Source organism: Artemia sp. Qi Xiang Cuo, chromosome 12, assembly GCF_049724085.1.
Source record: "Artemia sp. Qi Xiang Cuo chromosome 12, ASM4972408v1, whole genome shotgun sequence".
NCBI classification, from domain to species: domain Eukaryota; kingdom Metazoa; phylum Arthropoda; class Branchiopoda; order Anostraca; family Artemiidae; genus Artemia; species Artemia sp. Qi Xiang Cuo.
Window position 1 is genome coordinate 58,156,477 of NC_142805.1, and position 13,325 is coordinate 58,169,801.

Genomic DNA, 13,325 nt, shown 5'->3' on the forward strand with positions numbered 1-13,325 from the left:
AATAGTATGTTATCAGCGCTTCTTAGGTATTCCAATGACAAATAAGAGAATCGGAGTTTCAATTAAATACTGAAAATAAAAACTAAGACAATTAAGTGATTCCCCGAGCGAATCCCCCTCTACCAACTTCCATGACCAAACTATAGCCGATTTGACCTATCTAGCTATAGTACGCAAATCATAAAAAGCACTAACTCCTATTTTCTTTTTCAGTGATTTCTTTTTCATTCAGGAAATTATTTCCACTGTATATTTACCTTCTTATTCTGTACTGATTTCCTCTCTTCTCTATTTGCAAAGTTAGGAAGTGCATTCTTATTACCTTTTGAAGTTTCTAAAACAAGAGAATCCAAGCTTGCACTTATCGATTTTAGGAAGTAAAAACACTTTAGTTGGTAGGGGAAGCTTTTACCTGAGCAAATGTGACGAAACAGGAAGCATAGAACATTTTTAAATTTTGCCATTAACTAGGCTCACATTTTTATTTAATGATAAGGTTTGAAAGGCAGTAGGCCTATGTTTGGAAAAATATTAATGTGCAACGTATTATGAAGTGTAATGAATCCCTATATTTCTCGTTTTCCTTTTGTTAAAAACGAGCATAGATTAATTAGAAAAAAAATAATCTGCTTAAAGTAAAGAGTAAATTTGACATTTAAAACGAGCTTTAAAACAGCTTTAAAGCTACTTAATAAAATATAATTTTTTCCAAATTATTGGTAGAGGGGGCGACTGTACCCCTCCTCCTTGCAACCCCCCCCAACGACACCACTGGGGCTGGGGTAGGTTACCATGAAACGGAGAAAAAGTAAAACATGTACGCGAAAAAATATACCGTATAGTGACTCGAGATCGAGTAAAAGGATATCTCCTGAACGATTAGTTTTCTGAATGAGGTTTCTAGCTTTACTTTAAGCCTTGGGAAGCAGTTTTAAAAGAGAAGGAAAGTTGGGGCTGTTGGTTGGGGTTGGGGTTGTTGGTTGGGGTTGGGGAAAGTTGGGAAAGTTGGTTTATTGGACCGTAATAAACATATGATTGGATGAAGCAGTGAAAAAGGACTTTCAAAACTATGAAATTTACAGGGGAAGCATAAAAAATAATACAAACAACATGACTTCAGGGAGATAGGTCCCATAGTTCTATTGCATACGAGCTTGTTTTAAAGTTTGACTTGGCCGGGTCATTTGACCTGGTCCTCAAGTTTATAAAAGACCCTTTTTTAATCGTTAATAATTTCACATAGGCTAAACTAGGGTTCACGTTACAATCAGGTTACAAATTAAATTTATCAACTTACAATTTACAGTCAACTAGGGGTGTCAATTAAGGATTCTAAGGGTATTGCACCCCTAAACTGAGGAGTCTTAAAATCATCAGCCTGCGATGTACAGTCAACTAAGGGTGTCAAACAGGTGAAATAGGTGCCTGTCAAACAGGTGCCTTTTCTTTAAAAGCACTGAAATTGGTAACGGACTAGAAATTAGTGATCAAAAATCAAAATACAGTATGTACATTTTAATAGTCTTGAGTTAAATTCACCAGATATGGTTATTTACTTCGCTTTTTTGATTAATGAAGTATGATGGACTAATGAATGAACGAGTGGAATCTTCATTTTTCTTAGCTCAGATATCAAAATGTAACTTTTTCTACCGTCATTTCCTACCCAATATAGTAATTTCAAAATGGTGAGACTCAGAGCTTGTTTTTTGTGCATAATGTGTGTATGTTTTTTTTGGGGGGTTGGGGCGTAACTAACCTGTCTTCCAGCTTCGTAGTTGTGAAATAGCACAAGAGTTCTGAAATCTTTCCTCCTATGTGGTGAATCTAGGAACTGTTTCGACTTACGGTAGCCAAACTGAATATTATCTGCACAGCCGCCCCATTCCCAATCCTCTGCGTGGGACAAAACTAAAAACAATTTCTGATTAATTTTTCGCTTTAACTGCTTGTTTGAATTCTTATATATTTATAAATGGGTTCTTAATTGATTTTTTGTTGATAGTCAATTAACGTTGATTAATTAAATACTTTTAATTCACAAATAAATAACAATTAATGCATAGTAAATGAATAAGTGATAACGGTTTTAAAAATGATATTTATACTTTTTGATTAACTTTTAAACTCCAATATATTCTCATCATTTATTTGTTAGCATTCTATTCAAGGGAAAAAAACTAGAAGTAATATGAATGAATGATTTTTATTACCCATTTTTAGCAATACAAAAAATTAAAAATGGAGTAGAGAAAAAATGAAAAGAAAACAAAAAAACACATCCAACAAACTAACAACTTAAATTAATACTACAATAACTAAAAAAAAAAAAAAAAAAAAAAAAAACAATAGCGAAACTATCAGAGGCAACGCTGTAGCCTTTGCCTATAGTAAAGGCCATACGGCTCCAATGTTTTTTAATTTTTTTTTCCCAGAGGCACTTCATATGGAAGGGGTCGTCGTAGAAGCTTCAAAGGGGGCTCATTCGATTGGAAATTGAGAGTTGTAGTGCTCTTTTTAATAGTTGAAAGTAATTGGAGGGCAACTAGCCCCCCACCCCCTATGACCCTAGATCCCCCACTCACATCCCATCCAAAATTTGAAATAACCATTTTATTCAGCGTAGTTGATTTACAGATAGAAACTATATTCTTAAGGAGGATACTCCCCCACAACCCTCAGGGCAAGGGTTTTAAGTTATATAAGGTTTTTATAGAAGGTGTTGTCGTAGAAACTTCAAAACATGCTCATTCGATTGGAAATTAAAGGGCTAGTGTCCTTTTTAATAGTCGAAAGTGATTGGAGTGTGACTAGCCCCCTTACCCCCCCCCCCCTACGCCCATCATTTCCCCAAACACATCCAATCAAAATTTTTAGATAACCATTTTGGTCAGCGTAGACGATTTCCAGATGGAAACTATAGTTTTGTAGAGGATACTCCCCCACAAGCTTCAGGGCAAGGGTTTTATGTTACGCCCTGGGGGCATATAAGGTTTTTTATAGAAGGCGTTGTCGTAGAAACTTCAAAACAGGCTCATTCGATTGGAAATTAAAGGACTAGTGCCCTTTTTAACAGTCGAAAGTGATTGGAGCGCAACAAGCCCCCCACCCACACCCATCATTCCCCCAAACACATCCAATCAAAATTTTGAGATAGCCATTTTGTTCAGCGTAGTTGATTTCCGGATAGAAAATATATTGTTGAGGAGGACACTCCCCCATAACCGTCAGGTCAAGGGTTTTAAGTTATGCCCTGGGGGCATATCAGGTTTTTATAGGCGGTGTCGTAGAAACTTCAAAACAGGCTCATCCGATTGGAAACTAAAAGGGCTAGTGCCGTTCTTAATGGTCGAAAGTGATTGGAGCGCAACAAGGGCTAGTGCCCTTTTTAATAGTCGAAAGTGATTGGAGGGCAACTAGCCCCCCCCCCAAGCCCATCATTTCCCCAAACACATCCAATCAAACTTTTGAGATAACCATTTTGTTCAGTTTAATTGATTTCCAGATAGAAAATATCGAAAGTGGTTGGAGCGCAACAAGCCCCCCCCCACGCCCATCATTCCCCCAAACACATCCAATCAAAATTTTGAGATAGCCATTTTTGTTCCGCGTAATTGATTTCCAGATAGAAAATATGTTTTTGAGGAGGACACTCCCCCACAACCCTCTGGGCAAGTGTTTTAAGTTATACCCTGGGGGCATATAAGGTTTTTATAGAAGGCGTCGTCGTAGAACCTTCAAAATAGGCACATTGAATTGGAAATTCAAAGGGCTAGTGCCCTTTTTAATAGTCGAATAACTTATTAAGGGGGGTTTATAACTTATGGGAAGGGGTTTTGTATGGGAAGAACACATAGGAAATCTATTATAATTATCCAATTATAAGGTTAAAATACATACTCTGTGATAGATGCAAAATTACTTTGGCACACAAATTCCTATTAAGGTCAATTCCAAACAGTCGTGATCCCTTTCTGTCAGCAAGTGAAATGGTCTAAACCCCCTTATTGGAGATATTTTTTTAATCCATTCATTGTTGCCAATCGCTGTCCATAAGTTATGCAAGCTGTGTATTGTTCATATATAAGGTTTTTATCAAAGAGGTAATCCTATAGACTTTGAAAAAAGGCCTCATTCGATTTAAATCGAAAGTTCTAGATCCGTTTTTTAAAGTCAAGAATAATCGGACAGTAAGCAACCCCCTCCCCCATGCCATAAAAACTTGAAACTTTTTGCAATCAAAAACGAACAAAAATTAATTAAAAAAAGCTTTCCGAAAAAAAAGTTTCTCAAAGAAAAGCTAAAGGTCATTTTAAACTTAAGCTCAGGAGATACAAATACCTGTTAAAATTAAAACTCAAAACGACCAGAAATTACTGTTAAAGAATGAATAATACCCAAGACGAACAGAAATTAAATTAACAATCATAGGAAACAACATACAACAAGAACTAATAAAAATTAATCAATTGATCTTAAAGCGAGTAATGATTAGATTGAATATGAAAATCAAGCTTAAAACGAAAACAAATATTTTGCTATGAAATTATAAATGAAACTCAGAACGAACAGAAATTAAATAAACAATCAATGCGAACAAACATACAATATATATTAATGTAAATGAATAAATAAATCTTAAAACTAGTGAAACTTAAATTGAATATGCAAATCAAGTTTGAATCGAATAAAAATAACTACAAACAAGAGTTTGGCTACCGTCTCACTGCAGAAGCCTAAAACCTACTGCGTCATTGGCGCTTTACTAAAAATGAATTATTTTGCAAATGTTTTCTTTTGTACTTAATATTGAAAATAAATATTAGAAGTACAGAAAAATTTTGAACTGATGATTTTTTAGCAGTCAACGTCATTATGCATGAAATATTAAGTTTAGTTTATTAGTTCTTTTCAATATTGGTCAAGACAAATGTAGTTTCACTACAAGCAAAATTTGGATACTGACCCCTTCTGTAACTGTAAAAACCTAAAGCCTTCTGCGTCATTGGTGCTTCACTGAAACCAAATTACTCGTATATTACAAATTTATTATTTTCCAGTTCATGCAGCATTGGAAATGAAAATAAAAATTACAGTGAAAAAAAAAATCTTGAACTGATGGATCTTTCAACAATTAATATCATTATATATCTAATATTCAATTTGATTTTGTTTATACTTTCCAAGACTGTTCGAGACTCATATAGTTTTGCCATTTTTTTTAACTCTGCCATTTTTTGTAACTAATCGTGTTAGTTTGTTATGAAAACATTTTATGGCTTCTAGGCATTTCTATTTGAGCAGAAAATTGCACATCAAACTTTGTGGAACATGTATTTTCTTGCATGAAACACCAAAATATAATAAAATGTCAAGTTTCGGAGTGTTCCACCACTCGCAAGTAAGTGCCATTGGTATTTTTGAATCCGAATGGTCAATTTAGGGGTGGAGGGTAGGCTAATTCTCGTAGCAGCCCCATTCCGTCGTGGTATGGTTCACATTTTCAATACCTGGCGTCCGGACTATCATATAATCTACCAAGCATACAACTACCCCAAGTCAGTATTAATGAATAAATGAAACCCAAAACGAACAAAAATTAAAATAAATATTAGAGTCAAACTCAAAACGAGCATAAATTAATGTGAGTAGGGTTCAAAACCCCTATCCTTTCTAAAAGCCAGAATATAATTTTTACTTTACTGGAAAAAAATTCAAATGAGTTTACTGAAAAAAATGTGCATGGTCTATTTAATATACATATACTGATATTTATTCCCTAAAATCTTAATTAATTTTTGATTTCTTAAAGTTACAAAAGTGAAAATATTTCAAAGAATTGTTTTCAGTAAAGCGCCAATGACGCAGTAGGTTTTAGGCTTCTGCAGTGAGATGATACCCAAACCCTTGTTTGTAGTTATTTTTATTCGATTCAAACTTGACTTGCATATTCAATTTAATTTTCACTCGTTTTAAGATTTATTTATTCATTTACATTAATATATATATTGTATGTTTGTTTGCATTGATTGTTTATTTAATTTCTGTTCGTTTTAAGTTTCATTTATACTTTAATAGCAAAATATTTGTTTTCCTTTTAAGCTTGATTTTCATATTCAATCTAAGCATTACTCGCTTTAAGATCTATTTATTCATTTATATTATTACTTTTTGTAAGTTTTTAGCTATGATTTTTTATTTTATTTCTGTTCGTTTTGGGTTTCATTTATTCTTTAATAGTAATTTCTGGTCGTTTTGAGCTTGAATTTTAACAGGTATTTGTATCTCCTGAGCTTAAGTTCAAAATGGCCTTTACTTTTCTTTGAAAAACTTATTTTTCGGAAAGTTTTTTAATTAATTTACATAAAAAGACAACCATTACACATTGCTGACTATAGCTTCATACATACTATGCGTTGGGTCTAAAGACTTCAAAAACTTTTCCCTCCTGGTCGCGATCACGACGAAGGGGTCATCAAGTCCGTAACGTGCTGAAATCTGGCAGTTTCTTCGCCAGGTGGGAAGGCTAAGCAGATATTTTGCAAACTTATAGAACACTGTACGGATTGTTTTTTTTTATCATCAAAAGTAAACAAAGACCAGAAAGGTGACATAGCTAAGATATGACAAAGCTAAGATAATATACATTTTTAATTTAAGTCTTCAGTAACAGCTAATTTATAATTGATTATCAAGTAATGAATTTAGCATTGTTTAAAAAAAAATTATTTATAAATGATTAATGAGTAAATAATAATCATTTTAGAAATACATATTTATACTTTTAAAATTAATTTTTAGCCTCCAATGTTTTCTCATCTTTTATTTCTATATATTCTCTTCAAGGACAAAACTGGGAATAATTTCTAATTAATGTTTGTCAAAATAACCTTAAAATGTTGCTGACAATTTAGAAATGACAGTGTTAGTTTTTTGAGTCAGCTTCAATACTACAGCTTTCCAAGTTTCTTACTATTTCAATATGAGTCATTTGAAAACAAAAAGGACTTACACTGTAGAACAGACAGCACAGCAATCTTATCAAGAATATATAACATCAAAACCAAAAGACGAGTATATTTTTAATGTCATTCTTGAAAAAAACAACAACATGAAAACCAGTGGGTGTGGAGGGTATGAAATAATGAGGGGGGGGGGGGCATCTCTAAAACCAAACAAAAAAAAATCCCTTAAATATTTAAAGCGTGTTTGACTATTTACGGAGTAAAGGTAAAAGAAGGGTAAAGAATACAGCATTGGACTTTACAGTCCCTACCGGCGGTGGTGATCTCCGCTGCTGATTTCCGTGATGATTTAGAAAGTGCGCTATTTTAAGCCTAAAATATAATTTCCAGTCTTTTTCTAAGGACACAGAAATATGTTCTTACTTTTTTTTGTCAGACTATAAGCTGTTAGGTCTTAACAGCTTGTGAAACACAGAAAACACAAAGAAATACGAGGTACATTCCTTACTTCTTAAGAAACAATTAAAAAATTAAGCTAAAATTGAAATTAGGGCATTGCATAAAGAGTTTACGCTGGAGCCCAGTCTCACAAAATAACAACTAAAATCAATAGCTTTTTGTCCTTTTGGTTACCATTCTTTTAAACCAAATGAAGAAAAACTGCTTTCAAATGAAAGTAAAGGGCAAAGTTAAAAATTCAAATGACAGGGAACCGTTTTGTCGTCAGGGGGATACCACACCTTCCCCCCTCTGTACACTAAATTTCAACTCGTACTTTATTGAAAGTGTGATCAATGTCTCCATGTTGAGAGTTTAAAGTAAATAGCAGCAGGCTTAGAGGGTTAAAAACCCCTTTGTACATAATTTATCTCGTTTTATATACAGTCTGCTTGTTTTACGTTTCAACGTCACTTAATATAATCACTTAAAATAGTCCTTAATATAACCGATTTCTTTTCATTTAAATATACTACCCAAGACTGTCCTAAATATTGAGGAGGTTACTGCCCCTCTTAGTATCTAATTCCTCCCCTCCCGCTTAAATTTAACGTTTACAAAACATTTCTTCCAAACTATAATCTCTCCTTAAAAAGTGCAACTCCCAAAACAATTTTTGGGAAGGAGGGGGAGGGGTGTCACTCTTAAAATTTGTCTGCAATAAAAGGAGAGCTGTCTTTCCTTTCGAATTTATATTGCACATTCAATCTTAGCATAATTATTCAAACGCATAAAGACTGGAGGGTATATCACTTCCAACGTAGATCCTGAAAATCTAATGTTGCCGCTAAAAAAAAATTATTAAAAGATTATAATGACTATTCGATTTCTATGGACTTGTATGGACTTTATTTATGGACGCATAGCAATATAGTTGATGAAACTTTGAGGCTATGCAAATAGATTTTTGAATTTTTAAAATACTTTAGAATTTTCCCCCGATAGTAGGCTATTATACCCCTCATAGGGCGATGATTTTATTTTGTTTTGCAATTTTGCAGAAATAGCTACTTAAATTTGGTATTATCTTCTCTTTTTAATGAAAAACAAAGTCATTGCTTTCAATTCCTTTTCAAATGAGGTTTTTTCTGAAATTTTATGGTAGTCAGGCCGATATCAAATCGGAGTCCGATAAGCCAAGAACGAACTTTCGAACAAGAAAATCACGAACTTTCTCATGTTTTCCCGGTAGGGGTTAAGCTCCAACTTTTTCAAAATTTTTGAATTTAATGATGCAATTTTCTTATACAATTAGCTATTCATGCATTAACTTAGCTTTCCAAAGCGAAATGAAAGCAAAATTACGCGCAATGATAAGGTTAATACTATCGGAAAAAAGAAAGCTTTAAGCAGAAGAAAAAAAAGAAAGGTATAAATGGTTTTCAAACTGTGTATGTGAATTTTTAGGTTGTTAAGCTACGTTGCGTTAAGTACAACCATTCATAACAAATCGAATTCTTTCTCAATAGTCTAATAGTTATCTTAATAATTATCTTAAATCATCGCAATCATCATAAACAATTTATTTAAAAATTAGTACTACGGAGTAGAGATGGCGATTCGAACTATAATCAGGCGTGAAAGAATTTCTAAGGAATAAGCACACTAATTTACTTCCAAAAATTTATTTATTACTCTTTCCTTTTTTTTCGCTACTAAATAAACGTTACCCTAGCGTAACTTCTGTAACATAAAACTTTATACAAAGCTCGATTCTACTTGGCACTGCCTATGTTACGGGTAAAATTGGCTCTGCAAGATTAGATAACAACATTATCTTTCGCTACTATATAAACTTTTCCATAGTGCTACTTATATAACGTAGAACTCTATGCAAAGCTCGATTCTACATGGCACTGCTTAACTTGCGGGTAAAATTGGCTCTGCAAAATCAGATAAAGTAACCTTATCTTTTGCCACTATAGAAACTTTTCCATAGCGTAGCTAATACAACTTAAAACTTTATGCAAAGCTTGATTTTACTTGGTACTGCCTACGTCACGGGTAAAATTGTCTCTGCAAGATGAGATAACAACATTGTCTTTCGCTACTATATAAACTTTTGAATAGCATTACAAATGTAACGTAAAACTCCATGCAAAGCTCGATTCTACTTGGCACTGCTTAAGTTACGGGTAAAGTTGGCTCTGCAAAATCAGATAAAGTAACATTATCTTTCGCTACTATATTAACTTTTCCATAGCGTTACTTATGTAACATCTCTATTTTACTTGGCACTCCCTGCGTTTACGGGTAAAATTAGGTCTGCATGATCAGATAACGTAAACTTATCTTTCGCTACTATACAAATTTTTCCATAGCGTAGCTTATGTAACGTAAAACTCTATGTAAAGCTTGGTTTTACTTGGTACTGCCTACAATACGGGTAAGATTATCTCTGCAAGATTAGATAACATAGCATTATCTTTCCCTGCTGTATAATTTTTTCCATAGCGTATCTTATGTAACATAAAACTCTATGGAAAGCTTGATTTAACTTGGCACTGCCTATGTTACGGGTAAAATTGGCTCTGCAAGATCAGATAACGTAAATTTATCTCTTACTACTATACAAACTTTTCCATAGCTTAGCTTATGTAACGCAAAACTCTATGCAAAGCTTGATTTCCCTTGGCACTGCCTGCGTTACGGGTAAAATTGGCTCTGTAAGATTAGATAACGTAACGTTATCTTGCACTGCTATATAAACTTTTCCATAGCATTACTTATGTAACATGAAACTCTATGCAAAGCTTGATTTTACTTGGCACTGCCTACGTTACGGGTGAAATTGGCTCTGCAAGATCAGATAACGTAAACTTATCTTTCGCTACTATACAAACTTTTCCATAGCGTATCTTATGTTACGTAAGACTCTATGCAAAGCTCGATTATACTTGGCACTGCCTACCTTACGGGTAAAATTGGCTGATTCTGGGGGAATAACCCCCCTCGCCCCAGCGAATACCCCCCGGAAAATACCCCCCACGGAAAATACCCCCGGAAAATATCCCCAGAAAATACCCCCCGCGGAAAATACCCCCCCCCTCGCAACATACCCCCCGGAAAATATTCTCCCTGAAAATACTCCCCCGAAAAATACCCCCCCTCCCCGGAAAATACCCCCCCACCCGCGGAAAATATCCCTTGGAAAATACTTCACGTAAAATACCCCTTCCCCCCAAAAAAAATGTCCACTAGATAGCTTATTTCTTCAGCATAGTTGAAACGCCCGATAGCAATGTCTTTGGAGATATAATGACCCCCTACATCACCTGGGAAAAGGTTTTTAAGTTATAAAAAACGCCCTTTGTTTTATTTGTTATTGGGAAGTATGCATACATTTTTCGGGTGGGGAGGGGAGGGCGAATTTTCTGCTGGGAGAGTTTTAAATAGTTTTCAGGAGATGAAATTTTAAGAAGAAATTTTACGCTGGGTGCTTTTGCAAGAATTCATATACGAAATTTCTTTATTTGTCTTGCTTTCTCTTTGCTGATGCTGATGTTTGGGGATGTTAAAAGTAATTGTCCGGAGTAAATCTTCGCCAGGATTGAATTATCCTGAGGATACTTCTATGGGGAGGGGTATTTTTGTGGGGGGGCATTCTTTTTTGGTGGGGGGGGGGGGTTAAACACACCCCCACCCCATTCAGTATATTCATTTATGTTACTTTACTGTGTTCATGGCCGTATATTTGACTTTTAAATACACTTATTTGTTTATCTATCCAAAATGCAGAATAATTGTACCAAACACATTTTGTATACAGAACCGTTATGCTTACACCCCCCCCCCTAATGTTTAAATCTATAGCGCAAATTTATTTCTAAAGTAACAAAGAAACTAAAAAAAAAATAGGTGTGTTCACGAATTTTACACAGCGTAAACTTGAGTGAGTGGCGCATAATACACAAGTAATAAAATTCCTTCTCCCCCACGCAAACTAAAAATATAAAACTGAAATAAAATTCTCAATTTTTTTTTTTTGGGGGGGGGGGGTATTTTACGTGGAGTATTTTCCAGGGGGTATTTTCAGCGTGGGGGGTATTTTCTGGGGGGGGGGGGTATTTTTCGGGGGAGTATTTTCAGGGGGATTATTTTTCGGGGGGGTATTTTTCGTGGGGGGGGGGGTATTTTCCTCGAGGGGTATTTTCCGGGGGGATATTTTCCGCGGGAGGTATTTTCCGGGTGGGGGTATTTTAGGGGGTATTTTTCGAAGGGGGGTATTTTCCAGGGGGGTATTTTCCGCGTGGGGTATTTTCCGCGGGAGGGGTATTTTCCGTGGGGGGTATTTTCCGGGGGTATTCGCTGGGGGAGGGGGTATTCGCTGGGGGGAGGGGGTATTTGCCCAGAACCAGCCAATTTTACCCGTAAGGTAGGCAGTGCCAAGTATAATCGAGCTTTGCATAGAGTCTTACGTAACACAAGATACGCTTTGGAAAAGTTTGTATAGTAGCGAAAGATAAGTTTACGTTATCTGATCTTGCAGAGCCAATTTCACCCGTAACGTAGGCAGTGCCAAGTAAAATCAAGCTTTGCACATGTTTTACTGTGTTCATGGCCGTATATTTGGCTTTAAAATACACTTATTTGTCTATCTATCTAATATGCAGAATAATTGTACCAAACATATTTTGCATGCAGACGCGTTATGTTTATCCCCCCCCCCTAGTGTGCAAATATATAGCGCAAATTTATTTCTAAGTAATAAAGAAACTAAAAAAAAATAGGTGTGTTCACGAATTTTACACAGCGTAAACTTGAGTGAGTGGCGCATAATACACAAGTACTAAAATTCCTTCTCCCCCACGCAAACTAAAAATATAAAACTGAAATAAAATTCTCAATTTTTTTTTGGGGGGTTTTTTGTGGGGTGTCGGGGGGTATTTTCCGCGTGGGGGGGTATTTTCTGGGGGGGGGGGGTATTTTTCGGGGGAGTATTTTCAGGGGGATTATTTTTTTTGGGGGGGGGGGGTATTTTTCGTGGGGGGGGGGGTATTTTCCTCGAGGGGTATTTTCCGGGGGGATATTTTCCGCGGGAGGTATTTTCCGGGGTGGAGGGTATTTTACGTGGGGGTATTTTTCGAGGAGGGGGGGTATTTTACAGGGGGGTATTTTCCGCGTGGGGTATTTTCCGCGGGAGGGGTATTTTCCGTGGGGGGTATTTTTCGGGGGGTATTCGCTGGGGGGAGGGGGTATTCGCCCAGAACCAGCCAATTTTACCCGTAAGGTAGGCAGTGCCAAGTATAATCGAGCTTTGCATAGAGTCTTACGTAACACAAAATACGCTATGGAAAAGTTTGTATAGTAGCGAAAGATAAGTTTACGTTATCTGATCTTGCAGAGCCAATTTCACCCGTAACGTAGGCAGTGCCAAGTAAAATCAAGCTTTGCATAGTCTTATGTAACATAAGATACGCTATGGAAAAGTTTGTATAGTAGCAAAAGATAAGTTTACGTTATCTGATTTTGCAGAGCCAATTTTACCCGTAGTGTACCCGTAGTGTACCCAATTTTACCCGTAGAGTTTTAAGTTACATAAGTAATGCTATGGAAAAGTTTATATAGCAGTGAAAGATAACGTTACGTTATCTAATCTTACAGAGCCAATTTTACCCGTAACGTAGGCAGTTCCAAGTATAATCGAGCTTTGCATAGTCTTATGTAACATAAGATACGCTATGGAAAAGTTTGTATAGTAGCAAAAGATAAGTTTACGTTATCTGATTTTGCAGAGCCAATTTTACCCGTAGTGTAGGCAGTGCAAAGTTAAATCAAGCTTTGCATAGAGTTTTATGTTACATAAGATACGCTATGGAAAAAATTATATAATAGTGAAAGATAATGTTATGTTATCTAATC

At 35.5% G+C, this 13,325-nt stretch overlaps 1 protein-coding gene across 2 annotated transcripts in view; it reads right to left on the minus strand.

Moving 5' to 3' along the window:
- Positions 1–13,325, minus strand: part of Wnt6 (Wnt oncogene analog 6) — a 109,233-nt gene that overhangs the window by 18,744 nt on the left and 77,164 nt on the right. For both annotated transcript variants that reach the window (XM_089098381.1, XM_089098382.1), the window contains one exon: positions 1,760–1,911. In XM_089098381.1, coding sequence (XP_088954507.1) covers positions 1,760–1,911 — 152 coding nt within the window. The remainder of the gene's footprint in view (positions 1–1,759; positions 1,912–13,325) is intronic.